General features: G+C 39.9%; 1 protein-coding gene across 2 annotated transcripts; it reads left to right on the plus strand.

The window, feature by feature from the left end:
- Positions 1-19: 19 nt before the first annotated feature.
- On the plus strand, positions 20-25,365 carry ARL14EPL (ARF like GTPase 14 effector protein like). Of its 2 annotated transcripts, XM_077344348.1 has the most exons (5): positions 23-5,241; positions 13,328-13,461; positions 20,892-20,936; positions 23,382-23,524; positions 25,073-25,365. In XM_077344348.1, the coding sequence occupies exons 2-5, from the start codon at positions 13,348-13,350 to the stop codon at positions 25,278-25,280; spliced, it is 510 nt and encodes a 169-aa protein (XP_077200463.1). In that variant the 5' UTR covers positions 23-5,241; positions 13,328-13,347; the 3' UTR covers positions 25,281-25,365. The 2 variants fall into 2 exon arrangements, with proteins under 2 accessions (XP_077200464.1, XP_077200463.1); XM_077344349.1 differs by lacking the exon at positions 20,892-20,936 and having other exon boundaries at positions 20-5,241.
- Positions 25,366-25,836: the final 471 nt, after the last annotated feature.

Here is a 25,836-nt window from a genome sequence, read left to right on the forward strand (position 1 = left end):
GGGCTCCTGGGAATTGTAGTCCATGGACATCTGGAGGGCCGCAGTTTGACTACCCCTGGTGTAGAATAATAGAAACTGAGTTGGAAGGGACCTCCAGGGTCACGTAACTCTGTTATGTGGCTGATTTGTTGTGTGTGTAACTATGGGACTAAATATTCATTTTTTTAATTCCGCTTTTACATTTATTCAGTGGAGATGATTGTGGAAATATCTAAATCATGTATACTATGAGATAGTGCCACAAAACCTTATCCTCACGATATGAGCAAGCAGTGCTCTGTAGAAGTACAATGCTCTTTATTTCACACTTTAACTCACAGTACTCGTTAAATCACTTTGGGGGGAAATCTGTATTAATTATTTGTGCTAAGAGTCTGTCGTTAACCTGTTAAACAGCTATAGACCAAGGAAAGAATTAGTGTTACAGCATTTGTTTATGAAATGCAGATGTATTTATTTGCATATACCTGATCTTGTCAGATCTTGGAAGCTAAGCAAGGTTGGCCCTGGCTAGTATTTAGATGGAAGGCCTCCAAGGAATATCAGGGTCATGACATGGAAGCAAACAATGGGAAGCCACCTCAGATTATCTCTTACCTTGAAAATCTTAAGTCCTCTAAGAATTGGCAGGAGGAACAACTGGACCCGTGGGACCTGGCCAGTTACTTGCCCGGTTTCGCATCTTGTATTCCCGGGAAAGGTAGTTGAAAGGGCCACAGCAGACCAGCTTGTGGCTTCCTTGGAGGATACTTCAGCACTTGATCTATACCAGTCGGGCTTCTATCCTGGCCACAGGGTGGAGATGGTGTTGGTCATCTTGGTGGATGATGTCCGGTGTCAGCTGGATCAGGGCGGATCAGCTATACTTGTACTACTCAATCTGTCAGCTGCATTTGATGTGGTTGACCACAACTTATTGGTCCACTGCCTCACCAGGGCTGGGATTTGGGGAGTGGCCCTTCTATGGCTGCGCCCTTTTTTCAGAACCTGACACCAAGGGTGGCAGTGGGGAGTCCCTGTTATGCCCATATGGACTTCCCTTGTGGGGTGCTATAGGACACGATACTCTCCCCCATGCACCCTACCTGCCTCCAGACTGTTTGGCCACAGTGATCCATGCAATGGTCGCCTCTAGATTGGACTTCTGTAACTTGCTCTGCGCTGGCCTACTCTTGACCTGGAAATTCCAGTTGATGCGTAATGCAGCTGTTAGGGTTCTCACTGGTTCATCTTGAAGGACCCACATCCAGCCTGCACAGAAGCAGCTGCATTAGTTACCAGTTATAGTCCGGATCAAGTTCAAGGTCTTGGTTTTGACCTTTAAGGCCATTCGCAGCTTGGGCCCTGCCTATCTGAAGGACCACTTGTCTGCTTATGCTCCCTGCAGGGCTCCTCGCTCTGCAGTACTAATATGTTAGCGATCCCTGGCCCCAGAGAGAGATATGCCTGGCCTTGACCTGGGCCTTCTTTGCTCTGCGGGTACTATTCTGTTAGAGGTCCCTAGCCCCAGAGAGATATGCCTGGCCTCAATCCTGGCTGCAACCTGGTGGAATGAGCTCCCAGGAGAGCTGAGGGCCCTGACGGAGCTGTCATAGTTTTGCAGGGCCTATAAAACTGAGCTCTTCTGTTGAGGTATGTTAAGATCAGTGGGCCCCCTCAGGCTACGCAGCTCCGTCTGACAAACCCCTTCGTGGGCAGTTGTGGGATGGCTGAAGGATTTTTCTTTCTACCATCTTGTGATTATAATTTTTATAGTTTTAGGGTTTTATGGGACACTATTATGTGATCCACTTGAGCCCAAGAAAGAAGGCAGACTATAAATTGAATAAATAAACAGCAAAAAGAAAGTGAAATTGCATTGTTAAAACCATTGTGACCTAATTTATCAGGTTGATGGGAAACAACAAAACCTGCAAGGGAGTAAAATATAAAAGCCAAAACATGGAATTATAATGCAGTATTATAAAAATAAACAGTGGGAATTCTGTAGTTACTTGGTATGGCATGTACTGGAAACTACAGCTCTCCCTGCATCATTTGCAAGTTCCCTTTCTATCACTACTGTGGCATGAAGGGAAACTTTTGGGCAGAAGGAGTTCATTACTATAGGACAGTTAAATTAGCTGCAGTAAGCTCCTTGTGTTCCTGAGAGTGGATTTGGCATGCTAGGGATCAGAAAAGGTTTTGTTAACTACTGCCTTTTAAAATGATTTACAGCAAAGTGGGATACTACCTCCTATAGGTTGTTTTGAGGAAACTGAGGGCTGATTTAGCACCATTGCCCCAGTTAAGATATAATGCTGAAGAATATTATTCAGTGCCTGACTTTCAGTCAGCTTTTTGTACAAAACCACTGCTTACCCTTATCCAACTTGCATGTGACCACTTCTTTCTTGTGTTTATAAAAGGTTATCTTCTTAATTAACAAGTGTTTTGAAATTGCCAAAATATATAAATGTTAACCAAAGTAATTTATGGTTAAGAAAATATATTGCAAATGCCTGGTGTTCTAATTTTCCTGTACTGAAAATATTACTTATGCAAGAGGGAGAGAGATGAATATAAAAAATTATTGGCTGGTAATAGAGGGCACGTTTTTTGGTGGAGCCATGCATTAGAACCTGTTAATCCAACTACCACCAAATGTGGAGGCATATAGAGGATTTCCCTAGAAAGTACCATCCTAGGGTAATTGTCTTAAAGGAGCTGAAATCTGGAACTCATAAATTCATTTGTTACCAGATTTGAAGGGCAACTTATGTGTTGTCCATGCTATGGACATTTGACAATGCAGCTTTGACACATACTTACTAAATTTCAATTCCAGGTTTTTAAAAACAATATAATTCAAGAAAAACAAAGAAGAGTTGCTACTTAAAAGTTGCAGAAAGCAATAATTGTAATTACATGCAGAAGAGAATAACTAGATTTGCTGAGTGGCTAAAGAAGAATAAAGATTACTAATATTTGAGAGCACCTTAAAAATATGTATTTTAGTATGCAGTTTGACCACATCTTATTTTATTTACTTTTAAAAAAGATCATACTTTTTGTGTGCAGAAATTGTACTTTCTGTTTCAAATGGAAGAGGATTTGTGATATGCTGTTCAATGCAAACCTGGCTACTTTGGTTTCAAAAGGAAGGATAAAACTGCCTCTTCCTCTCATGCTATTTTTTTCAACTGAAAATCAACCCCCTTGTGGAAAAGACATGGTATAGTGGGTCAGCACTAGGTTAAAAAGTCCACATGTAAAACAAAATCAGGTCATCTTCACATTGCAACTAGATTTTACATGTGTGTTTGTGTATTAAAAATACCTCTTTGTGGGCATGCACTTTCAAGCAGTGGCCCTCAGTTATGTGGGCAGAGATCTGAAGCTCAATATTAAAATAATTGCTCATTTGTTCATGAAATATGGAGTCTTTTATTTACATTTAAAGAGTGAAAGACAATTGCACTGTAGTGTAATTTAAGTCTATTGGAAAAACAAAAATTCATAAGGAAAGAACATAACACAACTTTTTGCTCCCCGGGAGGAGGTGGCAGCACTGTCAAATTCTGGTGTGATAATATTTTTTATTTTGTTATTAAATATGTGTTTTGACAGTGTTTTCAGATTACAACAGGAAGCACACTAGCAATATTGTTCCCAAACAAAATCAGCTGAATGCTTAGAAGATCTGATTTTTTTTTGCTTACACAAAATATATCAGAAATAAAACTCTTGTAAGATGTTCAAATCACAGATGTGTAACACTTCTCGCTTCTTCCCTTGGTAATTTCAGTGCATGTGCAAAAAGCAAAATATGAGTCTCTAAATCAATTTTTTCCTAACTTCTTGTCATGGGTATGCCCTGAAAATTAGGGGAATACTTGTTGGCTTTATCCCAAAACAATCTTGGATTCTCAGCTGTATATGACAAAAGGGAGTTTAGAAACCCATAATAGCCTTGAGATGTGCAAGAAACAAAGAAGTGACACAATTAAATGGCATTTATAGATTATAAACTGTCTAACCTATGTCAATAGATAGACTGTGTTGAGTCCCAGATGAAGAAGCATTTGAAAATGGCAAGAATGCCCAACTTCACAGAAGTGATTATATAGTTTTAAAGTGGGGGGAGTATTGGTAAATAAAATGTAGCAGGAATAAACAAACAACTTTTATATTTCAAGTAAGGCTAACTTTGTATGGTGTCTGAAATTAAAACACAATGAGTTAGCCAGGCATATGCACCGTTATCAACAGTGACAGCTAGCTATTGTTAGGAGATGCTTTTTAAAACCACTAAATATGGGAAACTGAATTCATTGGGAGCTGCTTCATAGAAAGCACAACTTGCTTTTGGTCTGCTTATCTGCAGGTAAGATACATTTTTATACTTGTGATTGTCTGTGTGACAGTAATGGATGGTACAATTTTCTGTTTGAGTTAGTGTTAAAAATGCAAGATAGTTATGCTGTAATAAAAAATAAAAACGAAATAGATTCTTTAATAGCATCCATTCTGTACTCTACCCATGATGAACATAAAATATTGTTGAGACATTTAAATGATCTGATATAGATTTAAATGATCTGATATAGATTTACATGATCTGATATAGAAAAACTCACTAGATGCTTCATTTAATAAGTGCATCCCTGTATCTAAATCTAGCCTGATCAGGATTATCCAGAACAATGTACTGCAATTGTTGGCTCTATAATATACTGCATAAAATATAAAACAATTGATAATTTTAAAACAATATGGATGCTCTTTTAAACGCTAGTTACTTTTTGCACTGGTGCTTGTTAACACAAGACAACAAAATTATATCTGATCTCAGAAAATGCAATCTATTTTCTTTAAAATAAGTTAAAAGCTAGTATGTTGACATTCATATTAACAGTAGCTTATTATATAACAATTGGGGTGTCACAAAAAAGGTTAAAAAGCTGCAGTCTTAAAGGGCCAACTTCTCTGATGATATAAACATCCTTATGCAGTCTACAGGCTATCGGATTAAGGTATCTCAGGTGCACTAACATTAATTGGACACAATCACACGGTCCACTGTGTCCAATTACATTTGTGAACAACAAACAAGTAGCATCACTACACTGCTAAGATACTCTCTGTACATTTTCAGACCATTGTATAATCTTACTGTCAGTTGTATCTGTGCTGAATGAATATCCAGGTGAAGTACAATTTGGCTGTTGAAGCATTTGCTGCATAGTACTTAAACATCTGGTAAGTTATACATTAGACCTTCATTAAAATACTCAGTACAATACTGATAATTCTTTTGTGATTTATATGAGGGGGGAGAATTATGTTTCATCATCTGAAGAAAAAAACTGGTGGAAACGCATACAAGTGGCTTTGATGGGGCAACTGAACAGGCATTGGATCCTTTGATATTGGAATGACATTTTTTGGACAGAGTCATAATTTGTTTGTTTGTCACTGCAATTTTAGTTACTGGACTAACAGTTCTTCAAATGTTTAAAAATGAAGTAACCCCAAAGCTAAAGATGTACTGTGAAACATGTGACAAAGTAAAAGGAATTCTTATGATAATGTTATTTCTTTTTGCTAACGTAAAAGGGAATAGAGCTAGAAGCATTTCAGAGTTTTGCATTTTGAAGATAAAGGAGATAAATAATCTTTTGAACTATGTCTTGTGAATTTGCTTGGTAAATAATTGAAAATCACTAATGTATTTATTCACTACATGGTTTATTTCAAACATGGTGAGCAAAATAGCACAATAAAGATCGTGCCATTAATCAAGGGACTGAGCATCTTACAGATGTGGGATCCAGTAATTTATGATCTTCACAATAATTTCCAAAACATTCATTGTTATTTTAAGCAGTTATTTTTTCAACATCAGCCTTTGGGGTTAAATTTATTGTTTTCTATCACTGAAACTGGTGTGCTAAGAACAGTAAGTGACGAGATAAAAGACAGGTAAGATATTTCCCTGAATCAGTTCTCAAGGGAATAATGTTTTGAAGTTCAGCCTTTGGTTTCAGTCTTTAGGGGGGGGGGTCGTATAACAGGTGACATCACCCTTACTGACTATTAGTGTGTCCCATTTTAATTAACAGAATGCACAAAACAGTTCATCACTCACAAACAATGATCATAAGAATGACAGGGAGGTGCAAGTGAAAGAACAAAGTACCAACTTGTGATGGTCAAAATAGTTATCAGTGTTACAAATACACCTAGAAGGGAGTTTCTCTGCTCATTTTGTTGCAAGAAAGAATTCCGGAATTTATACTCAGTTCATTTATTACATATCTCTCTAAATATCCGCTACAGAAAAATGGGGCAAATAAAGTAAAAAATAATGCATACATATATATGTAAATCAATCAATAAAACAGTTCAGAACAAATCATTAAAAGCAATCTCCCTGCAGGAAAACCATCAGTCAAAAAACCCCTTGAATGTGGTGACAACTGCTACTAATGCAAATTGGTGTGTGTGTGTGTAGCCAAGCTTCTCTCTCCTCTGATCAAGATCAATTGCTTGCATGATCAAGCTGTGCAGTTGTATCACTGATTTGCTCTTACCTAGCTTGGAAAACTCAGCTGAGTCCAGCTGTAACACAGTTTCTCTGTGGTGTTGGCTGCCAAGAGTCAGGGCTAGTTAAGGAGAACATTTGTTCACTCTGTGTTGCAAAGCCTTAAGAACTTCCAGGACAAGTTCTCCTCCCTCCTATTTCCCTTCTAAAAATGGATTCCCCATTCCTCTCAAGATTTGATGTCTCATGCAGATTTTTTAAAAACAGATTTAAAGCAAATAAAAAAGCTCAAGGTTCTGAACAATCTAAGAATGATTTTGTAAAATGATTTATTTATAATTGTTCTGACAAAGGATTATCATTGGCTGTATTTGGTTGTGACAGTCTACTGATGTAACAGAATTGATTGTGGTTATATATTCCCTGTCATGTAAGAAGATCATAGTCTGAGGAAGCGTGCTTGCACTCGAAAGCTCACACACCCTGAATAAATCTTTGTTGGTCTTAAAGGTGCTACTGGACTCTGATTTTATTGTGCTACTTCAACATGGCTACCCATTTGAATTTATAATTGTATGTTTCCCTCCGTATTTCCCTAGACTCAGGGCAGGTTCCATCACTCAAAAATCACATCTAAGATTAAATATAAAAAAATAAATTGCTAAAATAAATATAGTTAAAATTTAAATACAAAATGATGTATACATTATGCACATTTTATTGCCGATGTATAAGCCCCTATTGAAATTTGAGACAGAAGGAGGAGTGAAAGGATGAATGATAAAATGGGCTAAATATTTTGCGTATAATATACAAAAGGAACAATGGAAAAATATGTGTTTGAAGGGTCCTAAATCTACATTAAGCTGTAGCCTTAAGGATTACATTTATAAAATGATATTGTTGGTATTTGTCACTCAAGAGGTTATCAAAAATGTATGTAGATACCTTGAATGTATGCTGGAAATGTGAACAATATAAAATGGCATTTTATCATTTACGGAGAACGCGTAAGAAGGCTAATAATTTTTGGATACAAATATACGCATCAAACTAGAAGACTTTAAAGACTAATATGACACCAGAGAATTTTATTTTGGGATTAATGGATAAAGATCTTGAAAAAATATAAGGAACTTCATTTTTAAAAATATGACATCAGCAGCGAGGCAGTTGTATGCTAAAAAAATTTAAATAGTATTATCCTCAATGGAAGAATAGATAAAAATGATGGAATTGGTAGAGAGGTTAAACTCACTTCTCTAGAGAAAGGACAACATCTATGCTTGTCACTAATTGGAAACCTCTTTTAGCTTTATGAAATGGGGAAAATGAACTGATAGTATATGGTGTGGAGGATTAAGGGGGGAATATGAATTTATAGAATAAAGAGGGACTTCGTTTATTTTATATAATTATATAGTGTAACATATACTTAGACTAAGTATACATAATTTGATATAGAGTTGTTATAGTTAAAAACTGGAATCCTTTTCTTTATATTCTTTTATTTATTTATTTATTTTTGGATTTCTTCCTAGCTGCTATTGGTGAGCCATCTTGTAGTGGGTTACAAAAAAGATACAACCCCACACAAAAATTAAAAGCATCAACCCCTCCTTACCCCCCCCCCCTTATTATCCTTTATTAGGTTTTTCTATTTTAAATGTATGGGGCCATTTTATGGGCTCTGCTGAGATGGAAGAAGCCTATTTTTTTAGAAGATTTTTATTTTTATTTTCCAGAATTAAAGACAGGAAAGAAGCCTATTTTGAAGCTTCATGAATTTGCTTCCCCAGTAATAAAGCTGGATCAAGTATGAACCCAAGGCTTTTAATTGAGTCAGCAAAGGTCAGCTGAACTCCATTTAAAATGAGAAGAACAATGTCCTTCAAGTTCTCTGCCTTCCCATCCAGCATTACCTCTGTTTTTTCAAGGTTTATTTTCAATTTGTTGACTTTGAGTCAGTTAACCACTGTATCCAGGCAGTATCTTGCATCACCAGGAGATTTGAATAAGGTGGTATAGAGCTGAGTATAATCAACAGACTGATGGCAACTAACCCTCAACTATGAATGATTTGTCTTAAGAGTTTCAGAGTCAAATCTGTGAGGAGTTATTTAAACCAATTCAACACACATCTCCTGATCCCTCAACAAGATGGCATGATCTACTGTATCAAAGGCTACAGATAAATCCAGGAAGAGCAATAGAGAAGATTGGCCTTTGTTTGCACTTGGATAAAGATCATTAACTAAAGCTAGAAGAGCTGTCTCTGAAGTTAGATTGAAAAGGGTCTAGAGCTGATTCATTACTGTTCTCTCAGACTGTTTATGCACTGGAGATTTCATGCCGGGCTGCAAGCTAGAGTTTTAGTCATGGCAGGTTGCGCCACTTCTTCCTGCACCCACACGGGGGAGCATTTGAACCTCATCTGCCCCTGATTTGTGCTCCTGCACAGGAGCTGGGGCAGTGAAGTTACCAGTGCATAAACGGTCTCAGGCATTTTGCCCAGAAAGGATCAGTTATTAGAGAACAGATGATAATTGACCATATCATTTTTCATTAGGGATGGTTTTTAAAGTAGTGGCCAAATAACTGCTTCTTATAGTGGTTGAGAGAAGGTGTCCCAAGTTAAGGACTAATTCCTAATAGACCTTATTGATGTGGTGCTTACATGATTTTACCAGCCAGAATGGACAAGGATTCAGAGTACAAGTAGTGGCACTTGCAGATCTTAGGATCTTGTCCACATCCACATTGAAACTTGGTCCAAATGATCCATAAGTAGCCCAGGTGATGTATTAGGCCTTTCTTCTGGAGTGCCAATGGTATAACTGACACCAAGATCAAAACATAATCTCAATATTTTATTACCAAAAAACTTGGCAAATATATCACAGCTAATGTGTGCTCCTGGGATATTTTGCTGCTTGCTCTACATTTAATTTTGATTTTTGGTTTGTATGCTTTGAAAGCCTCAGAACAATTATTAAACATCAGCTAATAGCTTCATTGACATTTGGAAAATGTGCCACTGTGGATGATGGGGTCCCACTCTCACTGAGATAGTAAACGTGAACTGGGCTACACATCTGAAAGCCTGTCAAGGTGACTTACTGAGAAGAGGGCACATGCTCCAAGGCTGGGGAGGAAAGGTGTTGGTGGCCCACAGTGACTTTAGGTCATGAGACTCTACAATGACATTTTCATGAGACAGAATTCCTGGTGCTTAATATCCAAACATTTTTCCTATTAAAATGCAAGCTCTGTGCAAATAAGTAATTCTTAAATGTTTTAACAGCTCTGGTCTGCCAGCTTCAGTTCTTTGGTCTTGTCAAGATCAGTATTTCATTGACAAACCAAATTACCTCTTCATCTTGTGAGTGGTAAAAAGAAAGATGCTTTTAAATTCTTCTGAGCATTCGTAAAGTGGCTAAACTAATACGGTGTTTCTACTTTCATAGAGTAGCACTGACACCTAATGGCACATAGATTTAACTACATATGTTTCACTGCGTTTATGTATGGCAATGTTATCATGCTTGATATTCCAAACTAACTTAGGATCTTTGTGCATAATCAGGCAAAATAAGTTCAGCACTGGCCACCAATTTTATTCTGGGTCAGGTTTAAGGTGTTGGTTTGAACCTTCAAGGCTGGACATGGCCCAGCCTCTGTGTACCTACGGGACTGCCTCTCTGAATATATTCCTAGACTAGAAGAGCCTTGCACTCAGCCAATACAAACAGGTTAATGAAATATAAATTTCAGGGTTTTTTCCTGCAAAAAATGGGCTTTTTCAGGTTTGTGAACAGATCTACCTTGTTCATTCATGGCTCTTATCTCTAGATTTAAGTATCCCCATATTTACTGGGGCCAAGGGACCAAGCCCTATGAAGATAGGTTGAGGGACTTGGGAATGTTCAGCCTGGAGAAAAGGAGGTTGAGAGGGGACATGATTGCCCTCTTTAAGTATTTGAAAGGTTGTCATTTGGAGGAGGGCAGGATGCTGTTCCCATTGGCTGCAGAGGAAAGGACATGCAGTAATGGGTTTAAACTACAAGTACAACGATATTGGCTAGATATCAGGAAAAAATTTTTCACAGTCAGAGTAGTTCAGCAGTGGAATAGGCTGCCTAAGGAGGTGGTGAGCTCCCCCTCACTGGCAGTCTTCAAGCAAAGGTTGGATACACACTTTTCTTGGATGCTTTAGGATGCTTTGGGCTGATCCTGTGTTGAGCAGGGGGTTGGACTAGATGGCCTGTATGGCCCCTTCCAACTCTATGATTCTACTGGGTTGAAAATTAGAATATACAAGCAGGAACCTGCTATACTTGTAGGAGAATCCTTTCCCCTCTTAGCTTTCTTATTTACTCAATTGCCACTAGGTTTGCTGAGTCAAAGAATCATAAAATCATTGAGTTGGAAGGGGTCTCCAGGGTCATCTAGCCCAACCCCCCTGTACAGTGCAGCAACTCACAGCTACCTGCCCACCTATGGTGGCTCCAATTTCATACCCAACTTATCCCTCCTCCAAAAATCTCCAGAATCCAGCATGGTCTGGAGGAAATTCACCTACTATCTCATGACAGCACTTGCCTTTTCTCCCCACTTCCACTGTTAAGCCAAGTACAGCTCTTATCCTTAGTTGCAAGGCTGCCTGAGGCTTCCTTCCCCCTCCCACCTTCTCTACCACTATCAAGGCTGGCGCAGTTCCCTGCCTCTGCTGCTGCAATTGCTGAGGTTTCCTCCAAATTGGCCCCTTCCAACTCTATGATTCTATGACTTCTATACTCTGGAGGAGGTGTATTCTGCCAAATGATTTTGTTTGTTTGCCCTGGTCTCAACCATATGCACCATTTTACAGGCCCTGCAGATGGAACTTTGGCAGTTCCATCAGGGGCCAGGTCTCCATAGGCAGTATATTTCACCAGGCTCCTTGTTTATGCAGTATCAGCAGCAAGACTGGTGTATGCAGCTAAATGGAGAAGTTGAGCCTTGCAGACTCAACCAGATTAACTATTAAAGGATAAAAACTTGGAGAAATAGCATGAACAGTGGACACCTTTCTGGAGCTACATGAGAAAAAAATTGTCCGGACTCTGGGATTGTGATGTTTGTGTTTCTGGGATTTCTGTATGTGTTTTATGTTGCTTTTTCCTTCAGTGGTGATATTGTTATTTGTAGATGTATATAAGCATAAAAATGTTTAAAAAGAGAGAAAAATCTATCATAATAACTGCCAGTTTCCCTGTGACTGCAAGAAAGAGGGGGAAAGTTACCAGCTCTGTCAAGGTACTGGCACCACCTCTGTCCAGGCAAGAATGGTGAGGGAACAGACTGGTCTAACTGGATCTAAATGCTAGCTTCATTCTGGCAATATTAATCCCGCTAACAAGGTTCAGTCAAGAACCCTGGGTTTGACACAACTAAAAGGGGCTTAGTTCACAGCCCAAGGATTATGTTAGGCAAATTATTTAATCAAGATCAGCTCAGGATGTGTTCATTTTGTTTGCTTTGGTTGTTTAATTGTATCATTTAGTGATCTTTATATGCTCTGAAGAGAGGCCATATTATCTAGTGAATTATATTTTGGTATTTTTCTATGAATTCCTTTGTATAGAAATCCAGCATATAAAAGGTAAAAAGAAAAATAATAAAATAGGTCATGCTCTGTGATTCAGGGATGCTATGAAAGCTGCTGAGAGCTATATGTCTGGAAACCTGACCTGACAGATAAGGACATTAAGATGACATGCCTTTGGCAACATAGCTGTGGGGCGGCCATACCAAGATAACAAGGTCAAAGATATTGGACTGGATTGATAAGGAGGAAGGGAAGAGAAGAGATGAAAGAACTGTTCTTTGTACCCCGCTGTTTACTACCCAAAGGAGTCTCAAAGAGGCTTATAATTGCCTACCCTTCTCCTCCCCACAGCACACACCCTGTGAAGTAGGTGGGGCTGAGAGTAAGAGAACTGTGACTGGTCCAGGGTCACCCAGCTGGCTGCATGCAGAGGAGCAGACAATCAAACCTAGCTCTCCAAAATAGAGGCTGTCACTCTTAACCAATACACTAAACTGGCTCTTGCGATCTTCATAAGAAAACCCCTATCATGACATCCCTGGGAAAAGAATAGGACAGAGACAGTCAAACAAGTGGCTTCACCTCTCTGAGTGGAGTACTACCCCAATGAATGGGACCAAAATAAAAGGGTCAGAGAAGGGTACGTTCAGCAGCCTCTCCTCCTTTTCTCAGTCTTATTTCCTTAACCCTCCCCTTTTTTTGTTGGCTGCATTTTGGAGCATGAGTGATGACCCAAAGTATTAGATTTCTAGGTAAATTGGTAGTTATAAAATTGCTTTGAAATGTAATCATTTATGAGGCTGTAGCTCAGTTTAGGTGGCTTGAGGAGATGAGAAAGGTCAAATGGTGGAGGAATGAAGTTAGAGTGCTTTGTTGACAATTTTCCTTTATGATCTGCGCATGTGACACAATTTCCCTCAGTGCTGCTCCTCGTCATTCCAACTCATTTATTTAATTCATTGAGTTTTCATTTTTGACCAGACTCAGTGTTACCCACTGCGATGTGATAGGACCTACCTAATTTCCTACTTAACTCTCCCCTCTGCTTTACTTCCCTTGTTTCCCTTTTTATTTGCAATTTGACTTTTTTGTTGGTAAGCCATTAGATGAAAGAAGTGCTTGAATGATGAAAGGTGCTTTGGGAAACAATTGTCTTTTCTTTTTTTAAAGAGCAAACAATAATAAATTCCAGAGTGTTTTTGTCATTTCAGGGTGTCCCCCCATTTTGGAAATGGGGGATACTTTGGAAGGTATCAGTACCGAAGATGGCAATTCTGCATCACAAAAAATGGCAGAAGCAAGTAGCACTTACACAAAGGAAAGTGCTCTGGAGCAGAAACAACAGGTATGCTTCTGAAAAACTCAGTTTACTTCTGTCTCTTTAAAAGCCTTAGGTTTTTCTAAAATCTAGATATTAGGTCTTGGAATTGTAACACATTTTGTTCCTGCTTTTGTGCTATCTAGCAGACAATATGAGATCAGAGTTCCTTTGAAAAACACTCTAAAATCAGAACTGCTATTGATTTCTGCTAAAAAATCTTTTCAAACCCGTAACACATAATTTTCTCAGAAACGGTTGCTACCACCTCGAGTCGTTCCCGAGAGTGGCAGGATAAAAATCTAACAACAAACAAAAGTAAGTTGCTCTGAGTTTACTGATGCTTGTTCCCAAGTAATTGCACACATCATGGCACTCTTGAACACACAAAACTATTGTATATTGAATCAGGCCCTTGGTCCAGCCAGTTGTATGGTATTATCTTACTTAGACCCATATAACTTATACCCCAAGATCCTTTGGCCTTTATGTGCCAGGGCTGTGGGAAAATACATCTAGTTTGATATTAAAGCAGATGTTTTCTAAGGCAAGTCATGTCTGGGGTGTTTTCAAGAGGACTGAATACCTTAATGTGCCAGGAGAATATTAAACAAGGTTTGAACTGCCAGAGCACGTCATACCTGTTGACATAGAAAAGAACCCAGGTCTGTAGTATAAAGATTGAGTTTCCTGAAATGTCCACAGTACAGCTTCTGAACATATCCTGATTCAGGAAGGTACTTGGGTTAAGAGACACAATCCCAACAGTCCATGGCTCAATAGGTCAAAGCTCACTTGCTCCCTTCCTTTTCTGCATGCTTTTATCAGGAGTCATTCAAGACCAGGTGCAACTCATCAACCTGCTGAGCCATCCAGAGACAGGTATAAGTCTTCAATAGCTGAGCAACCTATAGGGCTGTCAGCTCTAATCCTGCAATAACTCAGGGTGCAGGACTAAGGGTATGGCATGCTGACAGGCTGTGACTCCCTGCCTGCACCTGATGAAGTCTCCACCTTGTCTGGTGGATCTACCTGCAGCATCTGAGACTTGGGGCCAGCTTCCTCCATCTCTTCCTCCTCCCAGAAGGTGTTGGTAAGCAGGACCACAAGAGGATGAGTCAATCATAATCCCAGGAAGGGCAGCCAGCCAATTTTCTGGCTACTATCAGAGATCCCAGTCAAGATTGTTATCCTTTCTAATATAGTCACCTATAATCAGAACCATAGTTGGCACACACCCAGCACATTTCCAGTGTACCTCCAGATGCTCTCTTCTGACCTTCGAAAGCTGAACTATCCTATTACAATTCAGATGCAATGTTCACACCAATGGGATCTCACATTCTAAGTCTGTACCAATTGGAACATAACCAAAAGGCCACCAGTGGGCTGCCAGTTCCCCAAGTTTGGGCCAATGCCATTATGAATTCTAGTTCTGCACCAAGCTAGGCTCCTCTAATAGCTAGGCACCAGGCAAATCTAGGTGCATAAGAAGGGCATTTCAAGCTCTCTATTTTGGTAGTTAGTTCTCCTCCAGAACTTTCTTCTACTACCATGATCAGGAAATCACCATACCCTTCCTCTTCAAGATGGGAAGGGTATAATTTTATCTCTTCTATTGTGCTTTTCTTCTTGCATTTAACTCTCCATGTCTTCTTACCCATTCACCATTTACTAGCTTCTGCATATTCTACTTTGGGATGCTCTGCCCTACTGCAAGCTGGTCCCTCCCCATTTTTAATCTTGGTCAGGGGTCCCTTCCTACCTGAAACTCTTTTCTATGTATTCCACTGTATTGGGTCATCCAAGATGCAATTTAATAAAGATAAGTGTAAAGTTCTGCATCTGGGTCAGAAAAATGAAAAGCATGCATACTGGATGGGGGATGCGCTTCTAGGTAACACTGTGTGTGAACGAGACCTTGGGGTACTTGTGGATTGTAAACTAAACATGAGCAGGCAGTGTGATGCAGTGGTAAAAAAGGTGAATGCCATTTTGGGCTGTATCAACAGGGGCATAATTTCAAAATCACAAGATGTCATAGTCCCATTGTATACGGCACTGGTCAGACCACACCTGGAGTACTGTGTGCAGTTCTGGAGGCCTCACTTCAAGAAGGACGTCGATAAAATTGAAAGGGTACAGAGGAGAGCGACGAAGATGATCTGGGGCCAAGGGACCAAGCCCTATGAAGATAGGTTGAGGGACTTGGGAATGTTCAGCCTGGAAAAAAGGAGGTTGAGAGGGGACATGATAGCCCTCTTTAAGTATTTGAAAGGTGGTCACTTGGAGGAGGGCAGGATGCTGTTTCCGTTGGCTGCAAAGGAGAGGACACGCAGTAATGGGTTTAAACTACAAGTACAACGATATAGGCTAGATATCAGGGGGGGAAAATTTCACAGTCAGAGTAGTTCAGCAGTGGAATAGGCTGCCTATGGGGGTGGTGAGCTCCCCCTCACTGGCAGTCTTCAAGCAAAGGTTGGATACACACTTTTCTTGGATGCTTTAGAATGCTTTGGGCTGATCCTGCGTTGAGCAGGGGGTTGGACTAGATGGCCTTTATGGCCCCTTCCAACTCTATGATTCTATGATTCTATGATTAATCTTCAGCAATCCCACATCTGTCTCTTCTGAGTAATGTTAATCCAGCTTTAAAAAACACTAACAGATACTATGACTGTGCAAATGTGAATTGTCATTTTATTGACACTGCTCTCTATTGTAGCTTCCTCTAGATTTCCTCTTTCCCTTCTGTATTTTTTTGTCATCAAATTGCAGCCGATTTATAACAACCCAGTAGGGTTTCAAGGCAAGAGATGTTTAGTGGTGGTTTGCCCACCTCTGCATAATGTCCCTGGTATGCCTTGATTGTCTATAGCTGCGAAGAGATACAGTATGCAATGTTGGGCTAAATGAACCACTTACATGGTGTAAGGCAATTTCTTTCTTTGTACCTGTAAGGGCTTCCAGTTTAGGCCAGAACTGGGCATTATATACATTATTATGCAATCACCACAGGGTTTTATAGTCAGTGAGCAGCTGTAAGTTCCCTATAAGAACTCATTTTTGAGGAATTCCCATGTCAATGAAAGGTTTATTATCTCCTAGAGTGGTCATCCTACTTTCTTATTATTTTTAAGAGCCTTGCGGGGCATGGGTCTAGAGGACAGGTGGTCAGCCTTATTGAAGCTAGCAGCCTGTTGACATCAGCCTGCACAAGACATCTAAAACTGTCAAAGCATTCCTTCGGAGTTGGCCAGGGGGCCTCCAGTTCATTGATTGCCATAAGTGTCGGGGGAAGGTCATGGCGGAGTGACAAGATTTTATCTGCAAAATAGCTCACAAAGGCCTCATAGCTCATGTCCAATTGACTATTAATTGGGCACCCTTCTTGAAGGGCAGTCAAGGACCAAATTAATAATTGAGCTGGTTGTGAGCTAGTGGACCCAATGGAGGTGGCAAAGAACTCTCGCTTAGGCTCTCTCACTGCTGTCTCATAGTCTTTCATAAATGCTCTATAAGATGTTCTTGCCTCCTTGTCATGAATTTGCCACCAACTTTGCTCTAGTAATCTCAACTCCTGCTTGTTTTTGCTCAGCTCCTCATTGTACCAAGGGGCTGTCTTAGAGCAGGTGGAGAAAGGGTGCCAGGGAATAATCTCATCAATGGCATGACTTTGGCCAGTCCTGCTGCGTTTCTAGAAATGAACGAAAATTTTAAAGAGTGAGCTTGTCCATATTTTGGACACATATATTTTTAAAATTTGTTTAACATTTTTGGGTGATATGACTACCCCACCCCCTCCCAAAATGGCCTGTGAATGGCCTGGAAGGGGTGGGAATGGGGGGACAGGTGTGCAAGTACACAGCTATGCTCCCCAACCATATTCTGTATGATCACGCCACTTTGGGGGTTTCTTAAAGCCTGAAGAATGTTTCAATGGTTTCTCAGTAGTAAAAAAAAAGTCAAGAAAGGCTGCCCCAGATGCCCAAGAGCCTGGCCCTTCCCTTCCCCTCTCTATCTTCATCCCATTTATTCCCTGTATTGTATTGTTGTTTCCTATCATTGTTCTAATTCCTACTTGGGTCTGTATGCCTATCTTGTACGGTATTCATCAGTTTTAAAACTATGCAACTGTCACTACCCTATGCTTCTCTATGATTGCTTCACTGTAAGGGCTAGCCTGCAAAAGGGAAAATCAACAACTGCCCATACACCTGCTTTCTCTGTTTTGGCCCCCGCCTTGTGGAAGGGTCTGCCTGAGGAGGTCAGGAAAGCTCCCACCCTCCTGGCTCTCCACTAACAATGCAAAAAATGAGGGGTTTTCTACAAGAGGAATTTTCTACACAGATAATAGGGTAGCACTGTACAAAAAGCTTCACAGAGTTACTGGAGTATATTACTAGGGACTGTTGCCTGGATCCTGTTGTATAATTTTGTATCATTTCATGTGTCATGTTAACACTTATGCTTTGCTTCTTTTCTGTTTTTTTAGACTTCGGGCTAGTTCTACAACTGAAATGCTATTTTATTGCTTATTGAATGTTCCATCTTGTTGATTGCTGTGACTCACTTTGTGTAATCCATCTTGAGTCCCAGTGAGAAAGGTGGATTATAAATTATGTGAGTAAATAAATGTCTTTGAACAGCTTCGTTTCTCCTGTCCAGTGTAGTACACTGTCACAAGTGATCAAATACAGGAAAGCGGGGAGGAAGTATTTTCCTAACTGCAATATGTACAATCCTAGATTACAAATTTATAAGCATTTTGAGATCAATACATTCCACAGTGATGGGGGCATAGGACATGTAACTGCATTGATGTGTATGTTAAATCCAGCTTTGCATGTGTTGTAGTTTGGACAGAAAGTGGTCTATTTAGATGCAAGGATCACTGTGGTTTGTATAAGACCATGACGTGTTTTGTAAATGCCACATGGCTGAGTAGTAGGGTTGTCAGCTCCAGGTTGAGAAGTTCCTGGAGATTTTGTGGGTAGAGTTTGAGGAGGATGGGGTTTGAGCAGGAAAGGGATTTCAGCAGGGTATAAAGCCATAGACTTGAGTCTACCTCCCAAAGCAGCCATTTTCTCCAAGGGAATTGATCTCTGATTATGATACTTTATAAATGACAATTTTTGCACCTTTAGAAGCATTATTTACTATAGTTTCAGAGTCACAATTACACAACTTTCTTTTTTTTCTGATATTTTCCATTGACTCTGTACCCCAGTTTTTATTTGTTGTATAATCTGGAGGTTGGCAACCTTCATAGGCAGTATACCATTGAGGTGGCTGCATACTCATGCTTTGTCTCTTTGACACACACAGTGTGAAACATTACGAGCCATTATGTGCTGGTGCTGAAGTTTGTGGCCATGACATAATATGTTCCTGATCCTAGCAAACACTTTGTATGTGTTTGTGATGGACAGCACTTAGAAAATGAGGCTCTAAATGTGCTAAAACAACAGCAATGTTTAGTGAAGGGTTAAAAATCCTCACTAGGCAGACAGAACTAGGGCGACAGGCTGTTCTGAGCCTTGCGATTGGCCAGCAACAGTTGAGTGGGAGTTATTGTACTGGCTGTGGGCTGGAGGGAAGACAGTTTAGTCTGAGACTGGTCCAAGAGAGGTGTGATTCTGTCAGATCTTTAGCTGATAACCTCCTCTGAGGGACAATTAGTGAAAGAGCAGAGCTTGCTATTGAGAGTTAATCCGCACAGTGTCTGAACAACTAGGACATTTCAGTGTTTACTCCCAAATTAGGTCAAAGAGTAAGGCACATCCTTTGACAGAGGAGAAGGAAGAACACTGATTAGTTAGCAAAGGAAAATCAGAAGTGTATTTCCTAAGATACATGTAGAGCTTCAGTTACTACAGAAGGCAGAGCTTCTGGAAGGGAGAAAGTAGTGGTGTAAACTAATAGTGCCTACTTTCTAGGAACCAGGCAGAGTTCAGGGGAGCTCTATAGAAGACCAAGATCACAGAAAATTTTCTGTGTTTTAGTAATAAACACTGGAAAGAAATCTCTTAGGTTAAGGAAATTCATCCTATCTGAAAGCCTAAGAACAGCTGAAGGAGCCTGTAATGAAAAAAAAAATCGAAACTGTGAATGAACAGATTTGTATAAAGAAAATTGATTCCTCATTCCAACTACTCATTCCAAAAATATTTAAGTGTCTTTTTGGTGAAAATACCTCAGTGTTATTCTGACAAAGGGTTTTTAAAGTAATGATGGCTATATACCTTCCCCAAAGCTCCCAGGGCTGAATAAAGCCAAAGAAATCAACCAGGGACTGGATGGGAAAGTCAGCTTTATTTTTGGAGAGAAAATTTACCTCAGTGTGGGGAACGGTTAGAGTCTATCACTGATGAATGTACATACTAATGACTCTTAAAGCTTATCAAAGAAAGAGCAACAGATTACAAAATTTAGTATGGAAGAGCACTTTGAGAGGTGTCAGCATTGTTATGAATTTTGTATCATTTACGCTTCAAAAGGTGTGGTCTAGACAGGACAGGCAGCATTTGGGCCTGCTTTAAATAATTCCATATGGTAATGGTTATTACATGGTAATGGGGTTACAGTTTTATGAACAAACTTCACCATGCTTCACCAGGACAAGCTTTACCATATTACCATAAATGTGGGAAAAGAGAAAACATTACTAACCTTGTGTTGTGTAAATGCCAGTGAATGGGCACACATACCACAATGGTCACCATCTGGAACAATTTTAACATACTATCCCCTTAAAACAGATGTTAGAACATGTATTAGATTGAGGGCAGTTCTTTTTAATGTAAGCAGGACATCCCCTCTATTGTTGATTTCAATCTATCTTATTCAGTTTTTTTTAATGTTTAGCATTTTTTTCTTCTATTATGGTTTTCATTATTCATTTTCATGTTGTAAGCATCTTAGTAGAACTGTGTTTTATGGGTAAAATCCATTATTAGCTTTTGGGAGCTGAATTTCAAAATTAAACGTAATCTTCCTTCAACTTCTTTTGTCTCCTCTTTCACACCCCACCCTAGGATTCCATATTATATATTTAATGTACTTGGTTTCTTCATAGGAATTATACAGAATGCAGATAACAGATGTCAAGTTGCTTCAGACTGCCTATTAATATTGGGTAGTCTGCCAAGTAATGTTGAGGACTTGGAATGATATAAAAATGATACATTGAAGGGCCTCCTTCTTAGATATGTGCTTTTAAAATTTGGGCATAAAGGCCAGCCTACCAGCACTCCATATCTTAGTAAATTATTAGTCCAGATGCAACCCCCACTTGCTTCCAAAAAATCCCTAACTCAATTACCCTAAAATACGTTTTCCTAGTGATTAATGTCTTGGCTTTGGCTTACCCTATCTCTTTAATGCTCTGCTAGAGTCCTCTGCATTTTGTTCTTTTGCATCAATGATTTTTTTCTATGCCTTTTCCTTGCCCTCAGATTCTTCATTTACCAAGGCACGTGGAACACTGGAAAAAGAAGATGGTAAGAGTATGGACACAGCCAGCTGAGAGTAGCAGAGTTTAAACATTTCCTCTTCCACTATAGGTTGTGGAAAGCCAGTCTGTGCTATGCTAGTCCTTCTGTCCATGCAACCCATCTTGAAGATCTTGATGAGGAGAAACCTAATTTGTCAACAGGGCAATCTCAATCTCAAATGTAGGGCACAATCTTAAAAGGAATGAGTTTGGGACTGAGAAAGTGCATTCATCTTCCATTAGGCTTGTGTGAAGACCTTCTTGATGAATTGTGTCATGATCATCAGAAGACCTTATTTATTTATTTATTTATTTATTTAGATTTTTATACCACCCTTCTCTATGGCTCTGGTTGGTTTACATTAAATATTTTGGAACATTTACATAGAACACTATCAGTATCAAATTATTATATTTTATATATATATTTAGTGCTTGGAAAATAATCTGCTATCCCTGGAGTTGTTGGGGATGTATGATAGCCTGGGTCACCCTTTTGAGAATGTCTGGAACATTTTGCAAGGATTGAAAAGCTTGAGGTTCTTTTAGAGCAGTGGTCCCCAACCTTTTTCAGGCTGGGGACCGGCGGCAGCAGGGTGGGCGATTGCCCGGCCGCGCATGTGTGTGTGCGGCCCTGCTTCCCTCTCCCCCCCTCCCACAGTAAGAAGCTTGCCAGGCCGCAAGCTTGCGCCCTGGGAAGTTTCTTACTGCGGGGGGCGGAGGGGGAGCCGCAGCCCGGCACCAGGCTGCGGCTCGGTGGTTGGGGACCACCTTTTTAGAGCACAAAATCATCTCAAATTACCTACTACTTCTTTCAGTGGAAAGTTGTCTTAAATGTAGGACCTAGCTGGATGTTGCATTACCCTTGTACCCTCCCCAGGTATGCCATAACAGTTTTTCACTAGACAAGTTCCATGCTTGAAAATCAGTTCTCAGGAGTGTGGGGATCCCAGAACTGTGGGACATAGACAGGGCTTAACTGTCCTGACCCCATACAGTGTTCCTATGTGAAATTACACCAGGGAAGTGCAGTTCCATCCATTGAAGGATCCATGGGTAATGATGGAAAGTAACACATAGTTTCCCTGAGCAGAACAAATAGAACCCTGGGACCATTTCAGGTTGGAAGAATGACTCAGGGACTGGGGAAGACTTAAATCCCTCCTCCCCATGGACAGTAGTCCCAATATGAATTGGGTCCCCATACTCCTGGGGATTGTATTCCATGCACAGAATTCACAAAACACAACTGATCAAAATCTTTCTGTGGACCTGAGGAGGATGCAAAGATAATGTAGCACATCATTAGTCCTTAGATAATCACATTTTGCCCTTGTCTTTGTTATTTATTAAATTGGTTCACTCACACTCCTGAAAATCTAGATGATGTTTTTCCTGAACAGTTAAAATTCATTTTGTTTCTTGTCACCATCCTTTTTTTTTGTTTATTTTGGACGTACTGGCCTATTGTGATCTTGTTTTAAGTTTCTCCACAAGTGAGACCCCAATGTTTTATGGTGTGAAATGATTAGCGCTATTGTCTCATCTGAGTCAGTGAAGTGGTTCGTAGACAGGATGGCTAATGCATTATGTCACCTGGCCTTTCTGAATTATCTGTCCACCATTTCTCTTTCTCTGCTGTCTAGTGAAACTGTCTAAACAGAGACGGGAGGGGAATTGTCAATAGCTGAGGGGAAAGGGCACATAGTTTCTGGAAAGACAACAAGGGATAACTCATTGTCCTTCTCTGTTCCAGGCCTCCTGCTCAGTGGCTGTCTTTCTCCTCCTCCTCCTCTTTCTCCTCCTTCTTATTCCTGTTCCTCTTCTCCTTCTTCCACTACCACCATGAAGAAACTTGCTCTCTTTGTGTACCAGGAGCCAAACGCACAGCCAGTAAACCACCACCCATTTAGAAGGGAAGACTTGGAATAAGTGAATAGGCAAAGTGTGCGGGGATGGCTGGAACATATGAGTGGATTGGTGGCAGCCCCTTCTTGTGAGAAAGAAATATGGATAAAATCCTTGCTCCTTTGTGGGGGTGGGAGTGAGGCCAAACCTGTTCCTTCCATCCAGAGGTTGGTCAGTAGTACAGCTCCAGCTTTTTCTCTATAGAGATCTTTCTTCTCACCTGTCTTCCTCTTAACTCTGATAATTGGTTTAACAGTAAATACTTACAGCCCCCCCCCAATTTTTCCATGCATTGGAAGGAGTTTATGCACAGTTATCTCAGACTACTATAGTGCTAGTATATTGATGATGCAGCGTTCTTCAACTAGCTAATCCTCAAGGTTGGTTTAAAAAGAAATAAATGATGCAATGTTTTAACGGGGGTTAATGCTAAGGTAAGGCTGTTGTAAGCTCATACTTTAATAGTAATGATTATAAGCAATAATTATAAGTAATAATTCAACAGAGCTCATCATATCGCTTATAGTCCCTTCTTTGCTTATAGCAACAAATAGAACGGCAGCTGAAATGCCTGGCATTTCAAAATCCAGGACCACTTCTAGCAGATTTCAACCCTGAAACTCGGGAGCAGCAGAAAAAAGCTTGCATGTCAATGATAAACCAGGATTGCTTTAATAATACAAAGAAGTAAGCTGGTGTATTTGATTTTTTCAAGATCTTGCATTGGGTGCCGTGATGGCAGGCAGTGATAATTTTAGACTACAGTCTTGTACTTACTTCCAAGGAGTCTGAGTTAAATTGAATACTCATACAATCGGTGTACAGGGTATAATTAATTTTTCCTATGTGTATTAATTATTGTTATGTTCAATACATATACATCTTAATGTATTATTTAAACCCCACATTTATCCAAGTACTGATCCCTGGGTTCATTTGTAAATTGAACACACATTGGCTCTTTCAGATTGTACATGTGTTCACTGTAATATGTAAACAGGGCTTTTCTTCTAAGGAAATAGGCAAGTCATTCAGCGAGATATGATACCATGAAGTCCACACATAGAACATTACCACCTTTCATTTTTTATCCCCAATCTATTGCATTCATATATTATATTCAGGTAATATTGAGAGGGAGACATCCTTTCCAGCCTAGCTTTTGGTCTAAGACATGGCACCTGACACCTTTCCTGGTGCCTGCCAAATGTTTTTAGAAAGTGGGTGAGGCGGTGGAACTTGTTTCTGACTAAACATGCTTGGTCTAAGCTAAAGTGCTTTACTATATCGGAATGGAACTTAAACTGAAGAAATCAGATCTTCCCAATTTGAACGTATTTTTATAATTCAGGCAGAGATTAATAATACATTTAACATCCAATCTTGGTCACTTTTCAAAAACTGTTTATGTTCCAATCAAAAACTGGTCAGAATCTCTCCTTTACTGTTCACAGGTGTGAGGGGTTCTCACGAGCCCATCAGCATCAACTGTCATTGTTATGACTTAGAATGGAGGGGGAAATGGCTAGGCTCATGTGCAAAGGAGATAGTCAGGAGAAGAAGCTTTACCTTTTGCACAGGTATGTAAGATGCCTGCAACATGAGGACAGACACTGCCAGATGAGGGTTTCTTAGCTAGTTAATATGTATACTTTTTTGTCTGTTAGCAAGAATTTTTTTAAATGTTAATTTTAATAGCCATCCCATTAAAACAGTTTCTGCCTGAAATGTTGAAGAGCTACTATCAGAATGATGCATAACTTCAATCTCTGAAAGTTTGTGGGTGGCTCCACTTCCTATGGCAGCTGTTTTGTGGTTGCACCGCCCCCCCCCCCCACATCAGCATTCCAAAGGTTCATAGAGGTTGGGGACCACTTGCCCTCTGTCAGACTAACCCACCTTATAAAGTTGTTGTGAGGATAAAAAGGAGGAGACCAAGGTATGTATTCCTGAGCAAGGGCACCAATAAATATTGCTTCCCTAACAGAAAACTGCTTATACACACATGGCAGTAAAGTCACACAAAACTTTTAGATGTGAAATGAATTTATATTGTCCTTGTTAAGCGTGTGCTTAAGCACAAACCCTCAATTTTTACAAAATGAGACTTATCTTCAGCAGATGCATGTTGCAAAAGTGTCAGCAGAAATCCCTGGTTCTTTGCACCGATGTCTCTGCTTTTGCTTCTCCAAATCTAAAAGGCTTCTCTGCAATTCTCTATCTGATCTTTTACAGGACTGTGAAGAAATATGACAAACACGGCCGGCTGCTTTCCAACAAAGCAGATTTGTGTGACTGCCTGGAGAAGAACTGCTTGGGCTGCTTCTACCCTTGCCCTAAATGCAATTCTACAAAGTGTGGGGCAGAGTGCCGTTGTAACAGGAAATGGGTTTATGATCAGATCCAAATAGAGGCTGGGCAGACGGTCCGATTTCCATTTTGAGCCACTTAGCAATATATTTTGATTGTTTGTTTTGCCCTTTATGACAATTTTTTTCCCACTCCATAAATAAATATATTGCTCAACATATATTCCCTGAAGGTTTAATTTCCTTCATAGAGAATAAATTTTAAATGAAAATTTAAAAATTAAAATATACTAAACAAATTTGAGCATTTGTAAAAGCACCAAAGTTTAGTTCTTGGTAGCAGGCCAGCAATGCTGATCACCACTTTGTGAATATGGTTGCCAGCTTCCAGGTGAGGTCTGGTGTTTTCCTACAATTACAGGTGATCTCCGGCTAACAAAGATCAATTGCCCTGGAGAAAATAGATGCTTTGGAGGATAGAGTCTTTGTCATTATACCCCATTGAGTTCCCTCTCCAGGCTCCACCTCAAACTGCATAAATTTCCAAACCCAGAGTTCGCAACCCTATTTATGAAGGATCTCTTCCATGCAATGTAACATGTGCGGTAAACAATATACACAATAGATGCAGTTGTCTAGGGATGCAGTTCTACCCTTTCAGTAAAGATGGATGCAAATGAATAGTCGTGT

The sequence above is a fragment of the Paroedura picta genome, chromosome 7 (genome assembly GCF_049243985.1).
Source record: "Paroedura picta isolate Pp20150507F chromosome 7, Ppicta_v3.0, whole genome shotgun sequence".
Lineage (NCBI taxonomy): Eukaryota > Metazoa > Chordata > Lepidosauria > Squamata > Gekkonidae > Paroedura > Paroedura picta.

Bases quoted from the DNA above. Each gene is read 5' to 3' on its own strand.
- ARL14EPL (XM_077344348.1), top strand. From the start codon at position 13,348: ATGGGGGATACTTTGGAAGGTATCAGTACCGAAGATGGCAATTCTGCA. The intron at 13,462-20,891 runs GTATGCTTCTGA...CCTTGCCCTCAG, and splicing joins CTCTGGAGCAGAAACAACAG to ATTCTTCATTTACCAAGGCA. The intron at 23,525-25,072 runs GTAAGCTGGTGT...GATCTTTTACAG, and splicing joins TGCTTTAATAATACAAAGAA to GACTGTGAAGAAATATGACA.